Raw genomic sequence first — 24374 nt, forward strand, 5'->3', positions numbered from 1 at the left:
CCACAATTCAAAAAGGATGTGGAGAAGCTTGAGAGAGTCCAGAGAAGAGCCACGCGCATGATCAGAGGTCAGGAAAGCGGACCTTATGACGACAGGCTGAGAGCCATGGGGCTCTTTAGTCTGGAAAAGCGCAGGCTCAGGGGTGATCTGATGGCCACCTATAAGTTTATCAGGGGTGACTGCCAGGATCTGGGGGAACGTCTGTTCACCAGAGCACCCCAAGGGCGGACAAGATCGAACGGTCACAAACTACTCCATGACCGTTTCAGGCTGGACATAAGGAAGAATTTCTGTACTGTCTGAGCCCCCGAGGTCTGGAACAGCCTGCCAGCGGAGGTGGTTCAAGCACCTACACTGAACACCTTTAAGAGCAAATTGGATGCTTATCTTGGTGGGATCCTATGACCCCAGCTGACTTCCTGCCTTTGGGCGGGGGGCTGGACTCGATGACCCTCTGAGGTCTCTTCCAACCCTAATGTCTATGAATCTATGAATCTGTAAGGTATAGGGGTAGGGCTTTGGTAAAAAGCTGTAATGGGGCGGGGGGCAGAGAGCACATGGGAAAGGAAAAGCTGTGTGAGGAGACACACAAAGTCAAAGGGCATGAGCTTCTGTGCTGTGGCTTGTCCTAGAGGCAAATCCGGAAGGCCTCTTTGCAAGAGTTTGCCTGATGAGGAATCTAATATAAGCATCACAGTTTGTTTCGTTGGGTTGAAAAGGGTCCTGTTGCATTGCGCTTGGTATTTTCACATTAACTGGTCTGTGTTCTGGGAGGCCTCAGCGTGCTGGGCCCTCTGTGGACAGAAGTGAGGACCATCACTGCTGCCCCGAAGAGCTCGTCCTCTGAAAGACAAGACAGTTGTTCTTGTGGATGTCTCCAAAGAAGCAAGGTGCTTTGCAGGCAAGGCAGACTCTCCCTCCCTAGAAACCTTGCCGTCTAAGGCCTCCCCTTGGGATCTACATGGAGGAACCCTTCTGCTGGTGGGAAGTCCTTTACTAGAAGTCAAGTAGACTCCATGAAGATGCACGGGTCCATTGCTCTGGAACCTGTTGCTAGACTGGGAGCAGTGGAGGCCAATGTATTAGGAGTTGAGTTGGTAGGTATTGGAGAGAGGATGTGGAGCAATTGCAAGTCTACTAGCTTGGGTTGATTTACTTTGCCAACTTGCATTGGTGCTGTTTCAGAAGAGGATTATGGCTTATTTATTTAGGTTTGTGAACTAGAAATGGAAAAGAGAGTGAGTAACAAGTGGTGGGGAGACATGAGTGAAAGCAAAGGAGGAAGGAGTACAGAAGGAAACAGAGGAGGGGGGCATGAAGGAGGAAATGACTAAAATATGGAGAGAAGTGAGTAAATGGAGAATCCAAATTTGGGTCTTTAGTGCAAAACTGGCAGCTTTGGACAATGGAGTATCCAATGGACATTAGCTATTCCCTAGCAAAATCTTGCTGGAGACCTGGCATTGCAGTTTTTACTGGGAGGTGAACTTAGTCAACCCTGTCCTTGCCCTTAGCTGACCTGTGGTGCCTTCCTTCCTCTAGGCTTTTACAGCAGGGTAGTTAGCACATGTTACTTATCCCAGAGTACAAACACACCTCTTTTGGCAAGGAAAAAGATCCAAAAGCCAAAATGTGTAAGCTGCTTTGTATTGGAGTTGAGGGTGACACCCGGTGCTGGGGAATGGTCTCGCTTCCTGGCAAATCCTGAAGGTAGTGCATTATGCCAAGTAAGGTGTGTTTTATGTGCTTATCATATTTACGAGCCCAACACAGTGTGTAATTGATCCGGAAGTAATGTGCGGTAGGTAATCATATTTATATGGCATCTTCATTTTACTATGTATAGTGTATCTTGGTTGAGAAACTTAAGCCCCATGCTAAATTTTAGCTTGCCTTTGAAACCGAGAGAGAGAAAGTTTGCTGGCTAATTAAGGTTGGTTTCTTAACCAACGGGATACCGTACACAGAAACTACCCTGTTCTTCTCATCTGTCTAGACAGATCGTCTAATCCGGTGTTAGAACAGGAAGGGAAAACATAATCACTGAGTTTTAATGAGGAGGATTCTCTTACTCCATTAAGGCCAACATTAGGGGCATTGTTTGAAAATCTGAAAGAGTCTTTGCTATAATGCTTGCTGTATAGAGATGGTGGAGGGGAGACTTATTTACAGAGATATTTGGCACACTCCTATCTGTGCAGGATTTGAGAATATATGAGGTGTGAAGAGTATTGCAACATTCATGTTGGAGGCAGTAAATCCTAAAGCCATCCCTTGTAAAAACTAGAGTAAGTTGTTATAGTGTCTTTAAACCCTTAATTACTAATACTTTGTGTTTAATGCTTGTAGAGCAGGTAGACTGCATATCCTCCCTGCAATGTTGTCACGCAACACAGAGAGGTGACGTGATTAGCAGTTGCCCCACGCAGGGGTGCCATGAGCCTGAAGAATATGGGACCCAAGGATCCTGTGTATTTACAAGAAACGAGAGATGTCTGAGTTCTTACCTTGATGGGTTAAAAGAGCCTTGACTGTGTGTTTGGAACTGGTAGGAAGGGATCCTGGATTGATTTGCAGGCTTTAGACCACAGATGCAAGGCTGTAATAGCAAGAAGATTAAAGCAGGGACTGAGACATCTACTTCCAGATAGGAGGTGAAGGGAAGGAGTAGCGGGGTCATCCCATGGTAGGAAGCCCAGGTCCCTCTACTCATCTGAGCTACGGAGTAGGGGGCTGTTCTGGGGTTTTTACCAGGTGTTGTGCCTAAACTCTAGTTCACAGGGTATGAGTGTATGTGGGAAGGGAGGGTTAGGGGTTAGGGTTTAGACTAGTAAGGGCTTTACCCAGACATGGAGTCATTGCTAATTATCTCAGAGTACAGGAGTAAGAGTGCCTCGTTTCTGTTAATCTTAAGTCATTTGGAAAGCGGGCTAAATGAAATCTGCTTGCAGAATGGGTTCAGATAAACTGGAACAACCTGCTCCTGTTCTAGAATAAGGGATCCCCATCCTGGAAGCTAATCAGGAGCAAGTCCATGTGTCGACAAATCCTTAAGTACCTGAAATGTGAAGCTCCAAACCAACTCTCCATTACCAAAAAGGAAGATTTGTGTTTGTCCTCTCCTTGCTGCTGTGACAAGCAGAAAGGAAAGAGTTCTCTGGTATTCCTACAAGCTTGGATTATTTTATTTTATTTTTTGGACCAAGTTATTCTCTAAGAATAACTTCAGCACTCTGACTGCCCATAACTTTCCCTGTCAGCTGTAGCAACCATGTGAAATATGTCTCTTAACTCTTTCACTAGTGTCTGGAAAGTACTGAATAGCAGCAGTTAAACTGACCAGAAACTTGTTACTTTAGTTATTATTTCAGGGATCAAACTGCAAAAGCCAGTTTGGCCACTTACACTGCAGACATATCTGTGGTGGGTAGGAACTAGGATACCTAACTGGCAGAAGGGTCCTGGGCAGGACCCCCAGGGCTAATACAGTTTAGCAAACCTGTGCCTTTTCTGGTGTGGTTTCTTGCTTGCTGGAGACTGGCTGCAATTAGGTGCGAGCTGCATCTCTATCAGGAGCTCTTTGCCTGCATAAGAAACTGGTATATCGCTCCTGGCTGAGCACTTCAAACATAGTTTCATAGTTGTTAGGGGCTGGAAGGAAAGACTGCTGCGTACAGCTGACCTCAGCAAGATGGGCGTCAAGATGCTTTTTGAATATTGCCAGGGTAGGTGACTGTACCACCTCTGGGGGAGCTTGTTCCAAACCCTCAGTACTCGATTCGTAAGGAAGTTTTTCCTTATGCCTAGTCTGAAGCGCTGTTCAATCAGTTTGTGCTCATTGTTTCTAGTCCTCCCCTGGGGGGCTTTGGTGACTAGTTGCTCCCCCAGAGCTTGATGTACTCCCCTGATATACTTACAGGCTGCCACCAAGTCTCCTCTGAGTCATGTCTTCTCCAGGCTGAACAGTCCCAAGTCATTCAGCTTCTCCTCATCTGACCTGGTCTCTAGGCCTCTAATCATGTAGACATGGCTCAAGGGACACTGGTTTAACTAATCCAGTCTCTAACTGGCTGTAACCTGCTATAGTTTTCATACAGAGTAATGGATTTCTTAGGGTGATGATATATGTTATTGGACCAGCTAGGTCAGTGGTTTTTCAGCCTCTGGTCCGTGGACCCCTGGGCATTTGCAGACTATAAGGGGTCCATGAAAGATGACTTTGATCAATCAAGAGTATGTGAATACCTACAGTTACTGTCCAAAGAGGTCTGTACCTCCATTCAAACATTTTTAGGGGTCTGCAAATGCAACAAAGTTGAAAGCCACTTCACTAGGTAGTTGGGATAAATTTAGACAAGCTTTCAAATGCAAGACATTCTTCCTCACATCACATAGTCAAAGCATTTTTCTTCACATTTGATTGAATGCCCCACGGATACAAGTAACATGGGACTGCTGCTTGTACCACCCTTTACTTATCTGTTTATTTGGCCTACTGTCTCCTCTGTGTCTAACATACTACATACTACACAGGGACATTTAGTTAATGTATGTAAATGCCTGGAGACCTTCAGAAGATGGGCATCTTTCAGATGCAAAGTATTTTTGCTTTGTAATTGTCAGTGCAGCTGGTCACACCTCTTAAGGTCACAACAGTCAAGGGGCTATCTAAAGGGCAGATGCTCCTCCACTCTTGGTTCAGCCATTGGTTTGATATCTGGTCTCCATGCTTTGAACTAGGTCCCACTTACCTAATCCCATATTTACATGATCTGAAGCTTATTCTTTGTGGTTGCCACAGAAGCAGACGAAAGCTATTGCTACTTTGCACAGCTTGTTGTCACAGGGTGTGTTTATTTTAGCCTTTACCACAAAATTACCACCTCAATAGGTTATATAAAGAGGTCAGAAATCTGAATTCTCTGAAAATACTCTGCACAGTCATAGCATAGAGGGTAGGGAGAGCTGTAGGCTCCAGTATTGATGCTCAAAACCAGACAGGTTTTTGCAGTCATTTTTAGAATTACCCTTCTGCACTTCCCGTTGGAAGGGGCTGATTGTAATTCACAGGTTCACCTTCTTTTCCGTGTAGCCAGAGACTTTGCCGACTTCATCTGCTCTACAGGGAGAAGAGATCCGAGTGCGGAGTGGGCAATTGTCGGCTTGGTTCCTTGAACCCCATTTGTTTGCTTTTCCTTAGGTTCCTTAGAAAGAGAGCTTGGACGGCATGCAAAGTTGTGAAATATCTGGAGACAGCACTGATGATCCTCTTAGTAGTGGCCTACGACGAAATCGACAGCCTCGAATAGTAGTTATTGGTGCTGGGCTTGCGGGCCTGTCTGCTACAAAAACTCTCCTGGAAAACGGTTTAACGGATGTAACTATCCTTGAGGCGACTGACCGAATTGGAGGCCGAGTGCAAAGCGTAAACCTCGGTAAGAAAGATGTTACGTGGACGTTTTGCTTCAGCCTTTTTTAAAAGAGTTTGCATCGTTGTTAGGGTTCATCTGGCCTTTTAGGGCCACTTTGTGGTCATTTGTACATGCACATGGGGGCTTGGGCATGCGCTTAGCAGACAAGGAAGGTGCTCATTGGTTTTCTAGAGAACTCAGTAGGTAGCGGGTGGGAGAAGGTGTTTTTCTCCAGGACTGTACTGAGCTACACAGAGTGGTTGGAGCAGGCAGAATAGGAAAAAAAAAATTCCTATCACCTTCTAACTCTGCTCCTAGCTAAGGTGTTCTGAGCTGGTGACATTACTGAAGGTTATTGCCCTGTAGCTTGTGTGAGGTCCAGGTGGAGACAGAGGATTTTATTTCATAAGGCTTTTTTATTGGGATTGCTTGCTAAACACTGCTCTACCCAACATGACTAACACTGACCGCTGGAAAAAAGAAGTGGCGTGCCATTTTGCCGCGTTTTGGGGCTGTTACTACTTTTGTGGCTGCTGCTTTCTGCATGTAATTTTGGAACATAGATTAGATACTTTCATCCTGGGCAGCAGAAAAGTTTTCTAACGCATCTGGCAGTGCACAGTCACCAGGGCAAATTCGGTCCTAACACCTTGTGCAGCTCAAAGTCAATGGAGCTTTTCATGGCACACACAAGGCCCAGATTGTTCTGCCAGGGAGCGAAGGACTTGTCCTTCTTACTCTGTCGTTTCTGCATGTCAAGCAGCTAGTTCTGTTTTTGACCGTGCTCATTGCAGTTATTAACTTTGGCTTCTAGCTGGCTGCCTTTCTCTTTTTTGGCATGGCTTTATGCCATGTACTGTTGTTCACTCAATAAACTTATCACAGTAAATAAACATCAGTGTCCTGTGAACTTCTGATAGGGAAATGAAAGAAAAAGCTATCTGACAAGTCTAATCTCCAGAGCCTGAATAGGGCACGCTGAATTTTGTCGAGAGGTGACACGGAGATTCGCATGGGAAGCACGCCACCTCCTCACAACAGACTGAGTTAAAAATATCCCCAGTTCTGTCTGCTGGAGGAGGGGTGTGCAAAAGGGGTGAAACCCAAAGGGAGCGATCCCTTTCCTCAAAGTGCTCGTGGAATTTTTTCCGGTAAGAGAAAAGAGCCCATTTCTATCATCTTGTTCCCTACAACAGTATGTTACTCCATGGACAAAAAGCTGCGTTCTTGTCTTGTGCCTACTGTCGTTTAAAAAAAAAAGGTGCATATTATCTGATATCAGCTAATGTGACAACATCCGGGGCACCAGGTAAAACCCTCACAAAGACAAAGCAGTTTCTGGTTCTAAACACACACCTGCAGACTGACATTAAGCCCTATACTTCAGACTTTATCTTGGGGCCTCCCCACAATTCCCCCATATGCTCGGGAGAACAGATAAGTTCTCGCACAGTTTAGTGGGGAGAAATCACAGTGCAGCTCAGCTTAATGCAGTGCAGAGAGCCGTGGGACATCCTTTCAGAAGTCCTAGCAATGTACATAGAAATAGGGATGGAAAGGACCTTGGGAGGTCATTCAGTTGATCCTTAAGGCAAGATGAACTGGGTCTAAACCTTCCTGACAGATATTTGTCAACTTGCTCTTAAAAACTTCCAGTGCTTAGCTAGCCTTATGGTTATTTAATGCTTCCTCATATAGAGTAAGATAATTAAGATGCCTGTATATAATGCAAGCATTCATTTAAGTCATGCAAGTGGCCTAACCATTTGTCATAGCCCACAGATTCTGATATTAAAAGACACTGCTTAATTTTGAATTAAGCATGCCAGCTAATTCATGCTAGAACAGCCTGGCTGATGGTTTGAACCTGCTTGTGGCTAGTTACCTTGTACTAATGAGGTGTGCTCAGCTTGGTCATAACTATTAGCACCTCACTGAGGCTTTTAACTGTGTTATTCAGAGCGCCATCCCACACGGCCAGTCCAGCCACGTACTCCTATGTGTATATGCTTTGCACCTAGGTCTGTGTAATAACCAGAGTGGGAGACTTGGCTTAGGAAAGAGAAAGCACTCAGCCTCAGGATTAACTGTCCCATGTGTCATGTAGGTTCTTGTCTGCCAGAAGAACTTGTTTTATTCAGTTTATGTTGTGGCCAAACTTGGTCTCCCTTGCTGTAATTTAAGCCTGTTGCTTCCTATCCTATGCCAGAGGACATGGAGGATGGTTTTATAACCTTTCTCTTTGCAGTAACCAGCTGCGTGGCTACGCGTAGCACAAGGAGGACATGGGACCTTGAGTACGGTAGTGTGGTTGCTCATGCTTGGGTTAAGTCAACCAGGCCTACATCGGAGTGCAGAGCTAATCGCAGTGAAGCCTTGTCCATGGTGACAGCTACCTTAGGTTTAACTTTTGTTCCCACTCTCTCCCTTGACCAGAACTTGAACATGAAGTGGGTACCACCCTCTGTTTGAGGGACTGCTTACTGAGTGGCAGCCTAATATATACAGACCAGGAGACCAGAATCTGACCTAAAGGATGCTACTTGGTTACTATAGCAAGGAGGAAATGAGACTTCCTATGGCTTCTGTGCCTGTTTTTCATACATTATTTTATTTATTTAGATACAGATATAGAGATATATGCATGTACATATGTACCATATTTATTCAAATCCAAGATGCAGCTTTTTTCCCATTCAGCATGGGGTGGGGGGAAAGAAACCTTGTCTTGGATTGGAGTATGGCCTGGGGCCAACAGCTGCTGTGGCTCTGGCTTCAGCCCTGGGCCATGGGAGATTGCACAGTGTGGGGTGGGAGGAGCGCAGGGGAAGTCATGTGGTGCGGGGTGGGGTAGATTGCCTGGTGTGTGGCCTGGGGGAGCGTGCAGGAGGCCACACAATGGCAGCGGAGCTGCTGCAGCTCTGGCTCTGGCCCTGAGCTGGAGGAAGCTGTAGCTGCTGCATAGGGTAAGTGGCTGGGGGAGGAGGTGGGAGGGGAAGGAACCGAGTGCCTGGGAGGGGCAGGCTTTGGGGGGCAAGTGGCTGTGGGGCAGGTGCCAGGGGGTGCAGGTGGGGGATCAAGGGGCAGGGGGCAGACTGCTTGGCCTCCCGTGGATTTGGGTAAATACAATTTTATATATCTATAGTTCACTGTGGTGCTACTTGACATGATGCCCAGAGGATAATTGTGCAGCCTAAACTTTTATGAATGAGTGCAACAGGCACTTTTTATGGGGAGTTTTTTCTATTCAATTACTAATTCAGATGAGATTAGCATTGGGGCTGTTTGGTTTTTTCAAGCCCTGAAGGGCCCTTGAACTAAATTGGGGGTTTACCTGTTAAAGAATGTGATTAACGCTTTCTTTTTAGATAAATTATCATGCGACTTACTCCAGGATGACTCTGGCTTATCTTCTTGGAGTAATGTTGGTTAATGAGTTTCTAAATATACAGGTGAGCGAGGCTATTTTTAGTTCCCTGCATTTAATTGCATTCCACATAACTGCTCCTATGGAAAACACTAAGAAGAAATGGCTCTCCTTCTTCACATGTAATTTGACGACAAAATAAATGCCTCCAAGTGCAGAGAAGTAGGAACTTGTTAGATATTTGTATTTCTTTAAATAAGCAGCTGTTTTATTTAACTAAGAATCAGATTCTGTTTGGAAATCAGTGGGGATACTGCTGAATGATCCTTGTTTAATTAGAGCAGAATGTGACCTAAATATTACTCCTTTTGCTGCTGATGTGGTATGCTGTGGACTGTAGGAAGAGTGCCAGTACCAGGATGCCAGTTAAACCTGAAATATTTATGAGCGTCTACACCATTTACTCCTGTGCAGCCCTGCATTTCCACTAGGCTGGGCGCTTGGTGGGTGCATTGCAGTGCAATAAATATTTTCACATTGGGGTCCTGATTCCTGTAAATGCTTAAGGTCATGCACATGTGTAGGTCATTGCATATTCAGGGTCTTGGAGTATAACGTCTGCCAAAACAATCAGCACTGAACTGAAAGATAAATAGCTCTTTATGTAGACCAAATGTCTGGGGCTTTGCTTTGAAATAGTGACTCATTCGTACAGCATAGCATTGCTTCTTACAGCACACCCACAGTAAATATTAGCATGCTTTGAATTGCCATGTGACGGGTTTTTTATGTGGTAAGCACAGTTCTTACACGATCAGGTATGCTGTGGCTGATAGGGAAGAACGTACCTGTTAATCCAGGTAAGATGTCCATGTAACTTATTCGATGTTGCAGCAGCGCATGGATTTAACAGTGACATAAATCTGACCCAACAGTGCCCATTATTCACTAAAACTAAATTTGGGGGCCATGAACTTCTACAGAATCCAACTACGGAAAGAAACACTCTGAGAAACTGAATATAGATTCCAGTGGAAGTGGTGCTTGTTTTTAACTATTAAACCTCCACCAGTATCATCAGCCTGAACACTGGAGCATCTGCTTAATACAGGAGAACTTGACCTCAGGAGTGGTTAGAAATAGCTAGAGGGACTTCTTAATCTGGCCGATCAGTTTGCTTTGTCCAAACAGAAATGCAGTAATGAAAACTGAATGTTTTTTAACCCAATGCCACATCTTCTTGAAGAAACTGCTTGTATTCTTCAAAGACACAAATAATTCAATATGTCCTGGTTCCACTTTTTGGAAATGCCCATGCTTTTATGTATTTCAGAGAGTCTGTGTCCTTTTTTTAAGAACATGGGTCTGTCGTTGCAGGGCAAGGCTTTCCAGCTAGTGAAAATAATCTGGTTGAGTCTGCCATTACATGGTAGTCTCATTTCCACTCCCCCCACCCGACAGTCCTCTGCTTTAGGGATACAGATTCCTCTTTCCTTATACTCGAACAATAATCACCTTCTCTCAAAATAAATTCTGAGTTTGAAGGCTTCAAGTGGCCAACCAACCATTTTACTCTCTCTTGATGTAGTTCTTTTCCGATCCGTTCCACGGTGATGTGAGTAGTTTTTGAAGCTGTGTTTGCAGTGCTACAGTGCAGGTTGACATGCCACTCTTTTTTCTCTCTCTCCATGCTTTACCAGTGTATACCTAGTACCGCAGAAATGATCAATACAGCCTCTGATGGTGTCAACTCTAGCAATGATAGTAGACACCACAAAATTTTACTGTTGCACCACTCACCGAGATACCGTAAATATGTACATCACTTTTGAAGATATTAAACACTGGAGATTTCCCAAGCATCCTTGGAGTAGGTATATTAATACTGTCTCCATTTCATAGGTGGGCAAACTGAGGTAGTGACATGCACTGAACCGGTGGCTAAGTTAAGACTGAGCCAGTGACCCTGCATTGTGCCTAAACTGTTAGGCCAGTAGTTCTCAACCTTTTTAGACTCAAGGCACCCCTCAGAAAATGCCGGCTTTTAGCTTTCACTCAGTTTTTTACTATAGACAAGTACTAGAACAATTCTTTTGTTGCAGAGAACTCGAAAAGAGTGCAGCAGATCAGAATGGTTTTTTGGCACTGGATTCCTATTTGACATCTTTGGGCTTATCTCGTGACTTGTGTGTAGATGTTTTTACACCAGCAGTGCTAATACACCCATAAAAGAATGTCACAGCACCTCAGGGTGCCATAGCACTGGTTGAGAATAACTGCATTAGGCTATTGATATTGTTCACATTGGATTTTCTTTAGGGAGGTCCCCCGTTGTGATTTGTCACCTATTTTTGACACTTCCTTCATGGAGACTGAGGATGAAAGAGCAGTTGTACAACCCTGGTCCTAAATGAAAGCACTACTTCTATGATAGTTGGCGGGGGGGCATTGCAGGGCAAATGCGGCTTCTTTGCTGTGCTTACTGGCCTTTATATACAGGGTGTGCACACATTTTTTTGCTGGATCAGTTTACCATTCTAACTGACTTATTCCGCTTCAGGGCACGCCACTTTTGAACTGGGAGCTACGTGGATCCATGGTTCACATGGAAACCCAGTCTATCATCTAGCAGAAGATAATGGCTTACTTGAAGAAACTACTGATGGTGAGAGAAGTGTTGGCCGCATCAGTCTCTACTCCAAGAATGGGGTGGCTTATCATCTTACCAACAATGGGCAAAGGATCCCGAAAGATGTGGTTGAAGAATTCAGTGATTTATACAACGAGGTTGGTATTTAGCAGCCTTGTCAGATGGTACGTTTGTCTGAAATCTTTAGCCGCCTGACAGGCAGTAGAAAAACACCAGTGCCTTGAAATATCTTTAAACAGTATATCATCTACTTAATCTAATTACTGTTAACTGGCCTCACTGCTTCTGGATCAGATGGCTGTTAAGAGTAAACAGTCTTTCCACCTTTTTTCATAGTCAGTATGATGATCAACTTCTAGCAAGTCTCAATCATTTGCTTTAGACTGTTGCTACTTAGCTTAGTTGGCAGTAAAGCAAGATTGAGACATAACATTATGATCTGGGGAAAGCCCAACCAGCAGTTGAGGCACTAAACCCTTATAAGTGCTCAGTCCAGCCAGAGGTCTGATAGTATGTAAACCCTGCTAGGTACTAATGGTCAAAAAGCAAATAAAATTAGTCTGGAATTAAAGATAGAAGACTGAAAACACTGCAACAAATGACATGAGATGGAAACAGTATGCTATCAGTTTGAATACTCAGCCTGTCTCAAAGATAAAAGTAACAGAAGATGTCTAGCAAAGGGAAATAAAAATAATTAGCAGTATAGAAGTATTTGGAAAGAAGAAAAGAGAAGAGGGCAACTTGGTTTTCAGAGATATGCAAAAAATGTGAAGGGTCTAGAAAAGCCAAATCGGGTAAATTTATCTTCTTAGTAAAAGAATAACAAATGTAAAGATTGTTATCTCTCATGCAGTGCATAATTAATGATCCCAGTGGTGAGGAGTCATGAAAGGATTTCACATTTATCCGTAGCAAAAATGTTCAGCTACTTTCCTGGGAAATCAGCACTTGTGGTTTAGGACATAAGCCAACTCTTAATTGACTAGGATAGGAAGCAACCGTCCCATACTCATGTTAGAGCTTAATGTTCCAGTATGGGGGTAATTCAGTTTTCTCTGAAGCTTTGCATGCTGGCCTCTCTTACAGATGTGGTATTGTAACAGGGAGGGCTTTGTGTGGATTCAGAATGGCAAATCCTGGGTTTGTCTCTGTGCATCTGGTAGAATGAAAAGTATGAAATTACTGTGAACCGTTGAAAAATCAAACTGAGAAAATGTGAATGTACAAAACCCCCACACATTCAGTGATGGATGAATAGGATAGCGTGCACTGTGCCTGTGGCTTTGGGACTCTTTGTGCTTGCATAATATGCGGAGGAGAGTATGTTTGTTAACATGCAAACTGACTTAGCATGGCACATGACTTTCAGCTTTTATGTGTTTTTGCTATATTTGGCCCTGTTGGCTTTCTTGTGCTGGGTGGTTTGCATGTTCTTGTTTTAATTTCATAATTAAAAGGGGCAGCTGGGTTGGAAGGTGGGGATGCAGCATCAGTTTTGGATCTCTCTCTCTGTTTTGGTTGGTGAGATTTTATGTTGGGCTGTCTTGTAGCATCCCATAAGGCCACTCTGAGCAAACAGTGGCTGTGTCAGTGGTGGCACATAGAGCAATCCTGAAAGCAGGGTGCATGCGACATGCTTGGTGCCTTTCAGGTCTCTGAGGTTCTCTTTTAGCCCTTGTAACTTCAGTTAGCCTCCTGAGCTGCAGGTTGGACAGACACTTGGCTGATTTAGTTAGAAACCTGCCTGAGGAATCCTGCCTTGAGTAGGGTGCTTGCCTAGGTGAGTTTGTGAGATCCCTTCCAGCCCTCCGTTCCTGTGACCCTATAAATGAGGCCCCATGTACCCTTTGATGCCTTCTGCAGGTAGGAATAGTTTCCTGAGTAGCTCAAAGTCTCTTAGAAGATCTCAAAACATCCCAAATGAAGTCCTGCTCTCATAGTACCTCATCGTGCTCCTTGAGGTTGGACCTTTGTGTCGTGACTTGCCAGGCTTCGTCTTTTTGTGCAGGTCTCTGGAACACGTCTGTACTTTCAGATTTTTGTGTGCATCTCCTTGCCGTCACTGGAAGTAAAAATATAACTTTCCACAGGCAAGTTTAGGGAGTGTGGTCAGTTCTGAACTTGGTCAGTGTACTTATATGGTGACAGCCCTCTTTGTCATTCTCTGCTGTTACTTCTCACCTCCTCTTCATATGCATCAGGTTCCTGGGTTGTCATTTGCAGGATTGTTTAGCTCTCTCTCTCAAGAGGAAGAACAGAGGATGTCATGACTGTAACTCATAGATGATACCACAGGACAAATGGTAAATGAGGAGGGGGATGAGATAGAAGCTGGAAGACACATTGATTGGTGTGCACCACACAGGCATTTCTCTCTCTCTCTCTGTCTTTTTTAACCCGGTGCCCAGCGAAGAGTGTGATGGACACAAAGACCCATCTGGTTAACTTCTCCTCTCAGCCAAATTGTAACTGGGTTTTAACACAGTTTTGCTTGTCTTGTGAGTGCATTATCTACTTACAGCCTCCAATCAGCTTAGAAAAGCTGAGCTGCTTTATGCCGAGGTGATGTTTGTGGCAGCTTACAGCTGCATTGGCTGGCAGCGGTCTGGGCCTCAGAAATCGGGGCCACTGAGGGAGCGCTTGGACTGTGTGTGTTGAAATTCGGTAGTGTTTCTCATGAATAGGGAGGGGTCAGGGACTTTTTTCCCCCCCATGACTTTAGTGAAGAGCAGTGGCTTTTACCTCTCTTGCTTGGAAATCCTTATTCCTAGGATTGACTTGATGCCAGATTTGTTGCCCAAGGGCCTTGTCTCTTTCCTGTTTTCCTCTGCTCATCCTTTGTCTTCTGCTATGACTCCTCCTTACATGTTTTTCCTCCCTACTTCTCAATTTTTTTTCTTTATTTTTAATTTCTGGGTCTCCTCCTCCTTTTGGAGCATCGAGGTAGGGCAGTTCCAGCATCTCACCAGGGCTCCAGAGGCTGCCCTCCAATAGATCATTATCAATGGATACCCAGTCATATAGGCAGAGCCTAGGCATGATGCATGTCACATGGCACACCGGCTATATATATCTTAGCCCCATGAGCCAGATGGCCAGTTCAGCTTGGGCAGACCTTTGACTTGTGCCCCTTATATGACCCATCCTTTGAGTTTGTTTTCTATTTCTTCCTGTCTTTTCTTTTCCCCCTTCTAACCCTCTCTCCTCCCCCAGTTCACTTCCCATCACTGTTACCACCCTTGACTTGTCTTGTCTTCTCTTGCCCACCTCCTTGCTGTCATAGGAAGCCAGCTCTGCATGGGGCATCAAGGGCCGGGAGCCAGGTACAGGGGGACCAGCTGTGCCAGTGGAAAATGGGAGAAGTCTTGAAGCTTCAAGTGTCCCTTGAAGCCTTTTCTGGGAAGCCAGTATTATGCAGTTCGTAGCAGAAGTGGGGGCAGGAGATGTGTGAAGAGTGTTGGGAGGGTAACTAGTGTTTTCCATAATTACTCAGCAGCACTGGTATGTCACAACCATTAATATCCAGCTCTTTCAGAGAGGTCATGTGTCATCATCAAAACACCTTTGATGGCAGAAAAATCTCCAAGTCAGGGCCTGGCCCGTATACTTCTAATTCATCATATTTCCCCTGAGGCATGACATCTAAGTGCAGGTGATTAATCCTAGGCAGACAAGTTGTTATTGGGTCTGGGCTGAGTGTTTTCTGAGCTTTTCTGTCTGCTGTTATGAAATTACTCTGAGTCTTGTTTTGTTTTTTTAATTTTAGAGATGAAATACCATGAATCACAGGGGATTGTTGGGATCATTTACACAACCAGTGTGATTCTACCCCATGGGCACCGGTGCTGGAGTGTGTTTGGTATTTTTGGTCAAGTTAACTTCCTCAGTAGAAATGCTGGAGCAAGAGAAGGGCCCAGCACTGTTTTCAAAAGGGGGAATACTTTGGGTAAGCAAGGGGGTTTATTCTGCAGGCTTGGTCCCTTGGCCTAAGGACTTGGATCAACCCAGGACTTGTAGGGTGAGTGAGGACAATAAAGGGACTGTGCTCAGGGGATTATTTTTCATAGATCTCTAGCTCCCTTGTGGTTTCTGAATAAAATTTTTATGTGTTTGCATGTGAGAATCCTCTAGGCCTGTGTTCACTGCTTTACTTCCCTGCTGTCACAGCAGGATGTAACTGGGAAACCACAGACAGATGGATTCTGAGGGGAATGAGACTGAAGTAGCTGGAGAATCTGGAGGGCTGAAGCGCTGAATCCATCCAGGTCTAAGCGGCCAATAGACATCAGGCATAGGGGGTGTGTACATACATCCTGAGTCAGCTTAGTGACTCAACTAAGTTGGCTTAACTAAGTCAACTTAAGTTAAGCCATATTGGAGTGTACACACTAAGACTAAATCAACCATAGCAGCCTTTACTGCTCTTTGTACACAAGAAGCCAGTCCCCAGCGTCGAATCCTCTCTGCCTCTGCTCTCATTCTGTTAAAACTACAAGCATCAAGCCTTGGTGCACAGTAGTCCAGGAACAGCTGCTCTGTAGTCGGCATACACTGGAAGGCAGCTGAGTCACAGACCCACTGGCGGCTCCTGTTTTGTAGCTTGCGTGGCAGGTTATAGCTGCCAGCATTGCACAGTCAGTCATGGTGAGGGGTATTGGAGGTAATGGGTTATGCTCCCATGTTTTTGGGGGATGTCTAGACACACAGAGTGTGCATCTACACATGAAGTTAATACAACACAATAAACTCCGGCACATATTGTGCTGGAGTTTATTGCTCCCGGGTCCTGCATTTTCATGTGTGCGCGGGACTGCAGTGCACTGAGCCAGGCTGGAGCATCCTTGGCTGGCAGGGGTTCAAGGGATCAGTCTGTCAGCCTGGGGCAGCTCTGACCTGGCTTGGTGTGCTGTGGATGGGCTGGTTGAGCCACGAGGGTGCTTCGACCTGGCTTGGTGTGCTGTGGACGGGCTGGTTGGGGAATGAGGGTGCTCCAGCCTGGCTCGGTGTGCTGTGGACGGGCTGGTTGGGGCACGAAGGTGCTCCGACCTGGCTCGGTGTGCTGTGGAGGGGCTAGCTGAGGCACAATGGTGCTCCAGTGTGGAGCTCACTGGCAGGCAGCCCTCGCGTGGAAGCATCCTTGTGTCCCATCCAGTTCCATCAGTGTCTACACATGAGTTGCTGCGCAATAAAGAATGCTGCTGTAGAATAGTACTAACCTACGGTGGAGTTAATTAGTTTACTGCAGCCTAATAGGGCCACATGTGTAGACACAAAGACTTTACTGCAGAACTAATTTAGGCAGCTCCGCACTAAATGTCTTGTGTGGATGCGCCCAGAGTTTCTAAATGGCTCCTGGGTGATACTGAATGTCAGTGAAGCTGTGCCAGGCAGCAGCACCCTTATTAGCATCAAGCTGATTAATATGCAGGAAGTCTAATAAGCATATCCATGCTGGAGTATCCCATACAGATGGCACTGCTGTTTGGCACAGTAAAATTTCAGTACAGATCTGGCATAAAAGTACTTCCATTTTGTCTTGAGCTACTGGTTTCCTATCCTCTTCTGAACTAGTAGAACTGTTGGCACTCCCAGTGGCGGTCGTAGGGTGTATGGTGAGCCTTCTGATTTGAATCTCCAGTTAGAAGTGGTGAGGTGAGTGGCACATGCAGGTTCTGGATGGACAGGCGCTTGGGTTCTGTACATTTGAAGTTTGATACCTGCTGTGAGTTGCTCTCTCTTTCTGTCCCGTCTCCGACAGGTCTATAACCTGACTCAAGAGTTCTTCCAGCGTGGTAAACCAGTCAATGCTGAGAGCCAGAACAGTGTGGGCGTCTTCACACGGGGTGTCGTGCGCAAGCGCATCAAGGCCGATCCAGATGACTCGGAGGCCATCAAGAAGCTCAAGCTAGCAATGATTCAGCAATATCTTAAGGTACGTGCCTAAAATAAAAAGCAACTCAGTTATGGACCCCAGAGGCCTAGCTAGGAGTTCTCCATTGCTGGGGATTGGCTTTTTGTGTCCTTTTTGCCGTTGGCATGTTCTTTTGTTCAAGGTTGTATATTAAACTTTACTGAGAAGCTGAAAGCCTCTATAACAGGCTGGCAAAAAGTAACGTCTCATCAGTTAGATTGAATTCTCTGGTGAGAGGTTATAACCCATAGTCCTGTCTTGTCACTCCTAACGAGGCTTTCTCCCTGTCACTTACTAACAGTAATCAGCCTAATGGCAGCACCCTGGGCATCTATATACATGCTCCAGGCATGGGGGGAGGGACGATGCTTTAATTAGAGCAGCTCTGAGAGCCACTGTAATTAAAGCACTCGGAGTATCTCATGTATCAGCGTCCCCTCACTTCAAAATGGTGGTGGGGGTGCTTTATCTAAAGCTCATCAAATGAACTTTGGTTCAAGCACCCCTGCTACCATTTTGAAGTGTGGGGACACTGATACATGAGACGCAGAGGCTGGCTGCAGCGTGGAAATTCCAGCAGGCTCAATTAATCGAGTAATTACAGTGTGTTGGAGCAGCCTCCGCCTCGTGTATAGGTTTCCCCGGGGTCTACATGATCCAGGCACGGTACTGTATTTTCTCACATAAAGTATAACCTGGAATAAGATATGTACCTTGTTTTTGAATGAAGAAGGAAAGCTTTCCTTGAGTAGCAGCAGCTAGGGAGCCAGGCCTGCTTCTTGTTCTGCTCTGTGTAGATTGTGTACAGACTTTACTTTTGCTTTTACCTGGCTGAAGCTTAAGTGGCAGAAACTGCTGTTACTGTATTTCCTCGCACATAATGCACACTCATTTCCAGCAGCTGGTTTTTGGTGTGTGTTGTATATGAGAAAATACAGTGTCTTTATTTCCCTTCTGTCTCTCTCCAGAGCTTGGAAACCAGGACACTAACTCTAAAAATAAAATGCTATTGGAGCAGTCCCTGCAAACTAAGTCGCAGAGCAACTTAAAGGAAGCAGTGTTCATTAGAAAGCCAAGAGAAAGTAAAGCCAAAGGTAAAGGGTAGAAACCCACATCCTAATTTCCTCCTCTATGCTTTGCAAGTGGATCTTGTCTACTTTGTGCCCTTATGGCTTCAATTGAAAGCTCTTTGGGACTAGGACTTGTACAGCACTCAGCACGTGACAATAAATGGTAGTAGTTTGACACATGGGGCCAGATCCTACTTTTTTAGGCATATAAATGCAATCCTATTCCATCCTGTCAGAGTCCCTGAAAAAGCACTAGCATATCTGCTTTTCTAATAGACTGTTCTAGTTTTAAGATTAAATCAGAGACAGCAGCAAGGAGAAGGACCCACACCTTTTACATTATCCATTTTTCAGGGGTGTTAGCAGAATGGAATAGGATCATACTTGGGCATCTAAGTCTAATTAGGTGCTTAAGAGGTAGAGTAGGATCCAGACCTTAAAAGTTTATATACTTCACAGAGTGAATAAGATCTGGCCTTTTGTGTTTTAACTTGTCATATGAATTAAAAGGTTATGTAATAAGGAAGGGGAGGCACACAGCAGTCGTGTGAAGTAGGTGAGTATGTTTAATCCTCAGTATCTTGCTTGCCATTCCCATGTGTCCACCTTATTACCAATACGCTTCCCACCAAATTAAGAATAATGTTTTGGCCTTTAAATCAGTGTTTATAACTAGTGGGTATAGGACAATTATGGGACTATTTTTGTGGCCTAACAAAATAAGAGCATGACACAAAGATTGTCCAATAAACGCTAGTTATTTACTATATTATGCACAGAAAAATATCAGTGCAAAACAGTTTATAATTTGAGGGGTGCCTGGTATTAATAGTTACTATTATTGTATGTGACTGCCACATTACTTTGGAGATTTTTTCTAATCCGTGTGAATGCCTCTTACCATGTAAATGGCAGAACAGCAGCAGGAAAGATTATAGAGAAGACCCTCTACTTGGAGCAAACAAATATCCTTTTGTGTATTGGGAATCCTTTGCATGGCATTTTCCTCTGATTTATCTTTCAGTCAATGGTGCAACCTGGCCACACCTGCAGGGGGAGGTGCGGTCTTTGGGAGATGGCATGGGACTAAGACCACTTGTGGTCATTAAAGATTTCGTGGTCTTTTGGATGAGAGGATGGGTGTTAACTCTGGGATCTTGGGCCACTTCCACCCTGGATAGTTGTGTCTTTGCCTTCCTAGGATGTCCTTCTGTGCATTTTTGCTGTAGTCAGAATGATGCAACAATGATGCCATTGTTCATCCTCAGAATGGGAGAGCTTCCTATAAACAGGACCAGGGAACTCCACAGTTTCTCCTGGAGTCCACTGGTGGGTATTCAAATGGGCCAGTAGCAGCAGAAGACCTTTAGATAAAGCCCCTATTTTTTGCAGGATGTACAATACATTAAATTCAGAAAAGGACAAAACCTAAAAAATTACACTTATCTAAATCTTCTTTTAACTGTATCGTTAAAGTTTAAAGCAGTTTCTTAACTTGGGATCATACAGGATGGATTCCAGACCTAGTGCACATTCTGACTGGGGAGGAAGCGATACTTTCTGTGGTGGGCACAGTTTTTCAGGGAAAAAAGTATGTTTAATTAGTTAGGCCTATCTCCTGCAACAAGATCCAGGCAAGTAGACCTGTGTGCCTTTACAGTACCTCACTGAAGACAGTTCTGAATGGGTAGAGGAATATACCTGAACGGATCTGATCATGGAAATGGAGTCATATGTATGCTTCAAGGCAGAAGTCTGTTGTTCTCTTGCTGTGAAAAGCTTAGCATATCTTTTTTAACTTTCCTAAATAATAACTTGTCTGTGCGTATTGGTCATCCCAGTTTAGGAGAACAGAGTCTGCCTGTCATGCAGTAACTAGGTATGCCAAGCCAAGTGTTTGCATGCCCCATGGTGAGAGGATGCTAAGTCTGCCAGACTTATAAACAAGGAAATTACAGTTTGGAAGAACCTCGGTAATTGGCAAAGAGGCAAGACAGATGATTGTAACAGTGCTTCTACATTAAACATTAGACAAAAGCAGTCACGCTGTGTAATGATCATGAGTCCAGTAGTTAAAAACCTAGAAAGAGAAAGTGGGAAGAGTGGAGGGCCACCTCCTCCTGTTGTTCGCACTGGAGACTGATCACGAGACAGGCCTACCATTGCCGTCGGATTGAACTCTGATGTTTTTGCTTGCATTAACGAGGTGCTTCTTGAGCATTGCTAGTCAGACCAAACGAATCCGAGGCCTCGCCTTCCCCCTCTCTTCTTATTTAGTTCCCTTTACATCAGACAGCGTCACCGCAGCCACAGATTCATAGCTCGTTGAATGCTGTTTCATGGCATGCTAAGATCCATGTTGTAGACATAGCTTTGAAAACTTTGTTCAACTGAAGTCAAATCATTGAGTAAGAATTGCCACCATCAGTCAGGGAAAAATTAAATTAGGCTGATAGCACAGCATAGGTTCATCTTTGGTTTGAGCAACAATTATTAGTTGATCTATATTCTGAGCTCTGTCTCTTCCCTGGCTGGAAAAATGCAGTAGGATATCAGGAAGTTGTTTTAAAATCTTGGAGATGATAGAAATTCCTGTGCTTGAACTTGTACAGCTATGCTGAGAAATCAGAGTATTGCAGTAAGAAAGCATCTGATTGGTTTTCAGAGTTGATTTGAAGTAGAACTAGGGACCAATTTTTTCCAGCACTCTGGCGAGAAGGTGCTGTATTAGTAAATATGGCGTGGGTCTAGTGCAAGGGATTTGAAAGTAAAATCTCTGAGTTCCCTTCCCAACTCATCCATTAACTCACCGTGTTGGATCTGTACCCCGATGGCATGGGTAGCTCTGTGGAAACATTGTTTTGTGTTACCTTCCACTAGGTGGAGAGCTGCGAGAGCAGTTCCCATAGCATGGATGAGGTCTCGCTCAGTGAATTCGGAGAATGGACCGAAATCCCTGGTGCCCATCACATCATTCCTTGTGGCTTTATTAAGATTGTGGAGATCCTGGCCCGGTCCATCCCGGAATCTGTTACCCAGCTCCGCAAGCCAGTCAAGTGCATCCACTGGAACCAGTCTGTCAGCAAGGAGATCGAACGCGTGGCCGACCACAACAGCGACAGCACCGAGGAAGACAAGGGCTGCAACGTCTTTGTGGAGTGCGAGGACTGTGAGTTCATCCCAGCCGACCACGTCATTGTGACAGTATCTCTGGGGGTCCTGAAGAAGCACCACAAGAGCATGTTTCACCCCCGTCTGCCTGAGGAGAAAGTGATGGCCATTGAGAAACTGGGCATCAGCACCACTGACAAGATCTTCTTAGAGTTCGAAGAGCCCTTCTGGAGTCCTGAGTGCAACAGCATCCAGTTTGTCTGGGAGGACGAGGCAGAGAGCGAGAGCTTGACCTACCCAGAAGAGCTGTGGTATAAAAAGATCTGCAGCTTTGATGTCCTGTACCCGCCGGAGCGGTACGGCCATGTGCTGAGCGGCTGGATCTGTGGAGAGGAGGCTCTGATCATGGAGAAGTATGATGATGAAACTGTAGCGGAAACCTGCACTGAGATGCTGCGTAAATTTACAGGTCAGCAATTGGCTTGTTCCTTTGGCGGGTAGATACGGAGCTGGGGAGGAGGGGTGGAAGGAGGGAAATGCAGTACAGCCGTTAGCAGCTCTGTGGCTGCTCAAGGGCTTCCGAAGCACCTGCTGCAGAGATGCATTTTCTCTTCCATCTCCCAGAGCAGCTCCTTTAAAAGCCGGTGTCTTTCTGAGATCATAGAAAGATGATGGTGGCTGGCACGTTTTGGTGCCACCGGATTGCAAGCACTTTGCTTTTTTAGCCCCAGTAGCACTGTGCCAGCTGTAACAGCAACAGCAACACAATGACGGGATTCTTGTGCCCAGATCCTGGCATCCATGACTGTCGTTCCATTCACTCCATGGAGCTGTGCCAGTTTAGACCAGCTGAGGATCTGGCATGTCAGGTCCTATCTTTGATACCCGTTCATGGGAAGTGACATCATCCTACTTTTTTAGGTGCCCATTCATGTAGAAGCCTCAGTTCTCAGGTACCCAGAGTGAGATGCTCAGAGATTCATTTTGATTTGAGACGCACTCCACACACCGTGGTTCAGTGGCAGTTATAGCTAATTCGGTAGGACCACAGGTGTATCATACAGCCAACATGGGAGGCACCAAACTTCAGTGATTCCTGCCATAACCACCTGTAGGTTTGTTGCGAGTGACTTCCTGCCCTTCCCACAGGGAAAGAGCTGTGTTTATTGAGGATAATTTCATTTAAATCTGCTAAGGTCTTTGAGACCTTCAGATGAAAGTCTATGTAAAAATACAGAGCATTTGTATGAATAGCAATGATGGCCAAACAATTGTTCAGTTTCAGTTCTGGGGTCTGATCTGCGCCAAAACTTTAATAATAATAAAAAACCAATGTCTCATCAAAGGTTAGAAATGTGTCTGTGCCTTCAAGGTGTCTGTCCCAGGCCTGACGTATTAATATCAGCAAATTTTGCCGTGCTTTCCAAATTTCAGATGGGTTTCCCACAATGTCTCCATGTCTCAGGGGACTCTGTTATCTCAATATTTCATGTTGCCAAGTGATACGAATAGCCAGGTTTCTCCTTTTCATACAAGGTCTAAGATTTATGGTTTATCTCAAGGCTGTCAAAATCACACTGGCCAGATCCAGACTGTAGGGGTTTTTCTCAGGCTGGAATTGGCACAGGGCAGGGGGCAGTGGCGGTGGCAGCTGCAGAGGTGGCTGCCACCATCACAGCTGTGGCAGGGGCAGCTACCTTGGCAGCGGTAACTACTGCAGTGGCAGTGGTGTCCAACACAGTGACACTGGGAAAAGCTGCTTGTCACATTGGAGGCACACAAGCAGTGATGGGCCCTTACTGCCAAGGACCATGTCTACTGGGGCCCCAGATGCTATGGCGAGACTGCCCACCACTGGCTGCAGGCTAGATGGAGTGGCTTTGTGAGCCAGAACTGATCCAACTGAAGGCAAGATAGTAAATTTGCTAACTTTCCTATATCTTGGCTTTGAACCATGCTGAGGTATGAAGCAGGGTTCGTTGAGGCCACTCATGGTGTTGAGTACTGGTTGACTGGCTACTTTATGTGGGTGTCTCCTCATCTGTCTTCTTAGATACAAAATAGAGAAGTTACATGCTAAACACACGTGATAGAGAGTGGGGCTGAATCCTGATCCAGTTGAAGTCACTGGGACAACTGCCACTTACTTCAGTGGAGCTCTGATTTCATAGTGTATCCTGATTTCCCTCTAGGCCACCATTCACATAATGGATGACTAACGGAAAAGCAAATTTAGATGTTTCAAGTGCGTGATAGTGCTACATATTCTCTGATGTGTATCGTGAAGGTGCTGAGAATGTGTTTAACAGTGTAGATTTTCTGCTTCTGATTCTGGCCGAAGTCAGAATTCAGGGTTCCTTAAAACTAGAACTGACCAAAATTTTATCCGTCAATGCTGTCCAGTCATCCTGTCCCAGATACAGTGCCCATTGACATAGGTTCATAGATGTTGGGGCTGGAAGGGACCTCGGAAGATCTTCGAGTCCAGCCCCCTGCTCCGGGGCAGGAAGTCACTGGGGTCATAGGATCCCAGCAAGATAAACATCCAAAAGTGTCTCGAAGGCATTCAAAGTAGGTGCTTGAACTACCTCTGGTGGCAGACTATTCCAGACCTTGGGGCTTAGACAGTAAAGACATTCTTCCTTATGTCCTGCCTGAAACAGTCTTGCAGGAGTTTGTGACTGTTCGATTTTGTCCTTCCTTGGGGTGATCTGGTGAACAAATGTTCCCCCAGATCTTGGTGAAACACCCGTGATAAACTTATAGGCAGCCACCAGTTCACGCCTGAGCCTGTGCTTTTCCAGGCTAAAGAGCCCCATGGCTCTCAGCCTGTCATCGTAAGGTCTGTTTT

The 24374-nt window shown here is 45.2% G+C and overlaps 1 protein-coding gene across 4 annotated transcripts in view; it reads left to right on the forward strand.

The window, feature by feature from the left end:
• The window catches only part of SMOX (spermine oxidase), a 65391-nt gene that overhangs the window by 32291 nt on the left and 8726 nt on the right, over positions 1-24374 (forward strand). For 2 of the 4 annotated variants that reach the window (XM_019553171.1, XM_019553172.1), the window contains exons 2-5: positions 5201-5435; positions 11339-11565; positions 17190-17363; positions 21293-21992. In XM_019553171.1, the coding sequence (XP_019408716.1) occupies positions 5228-5435; positions 11339-11565; positions 17190-17363; positions 21293-21992 (1309 nt within the window). In that variant the 5' untranslated portion in view covers positions 5201-5227. Of the gene's footprint in view, positions 1-5200; positions 5436-10478; positions 10649-11338; positions 11566-17189; positions 17364-21292; positions 21993-24374 lie in introns of those variants that run through there. The other 2 variants (XM_019553173.1, XM_019553175.1) reach the window with 2 other exon arrangements.

This window comes from Crocodylus porosus, unplaced genomic scaffold (genome assembly GCF_001723895.1).
Source record: "Crocodylus porosus isolate Cpor-Errol unplaced genomic scaffold, CroPor_comp1, whole genome shotgun sequence".
Lineage (NCBI taxonomy): Eukaryota > Metazoa > Chordata > Crocodylia > Crocodylidae > Crocodylus > Crocodylus porosus.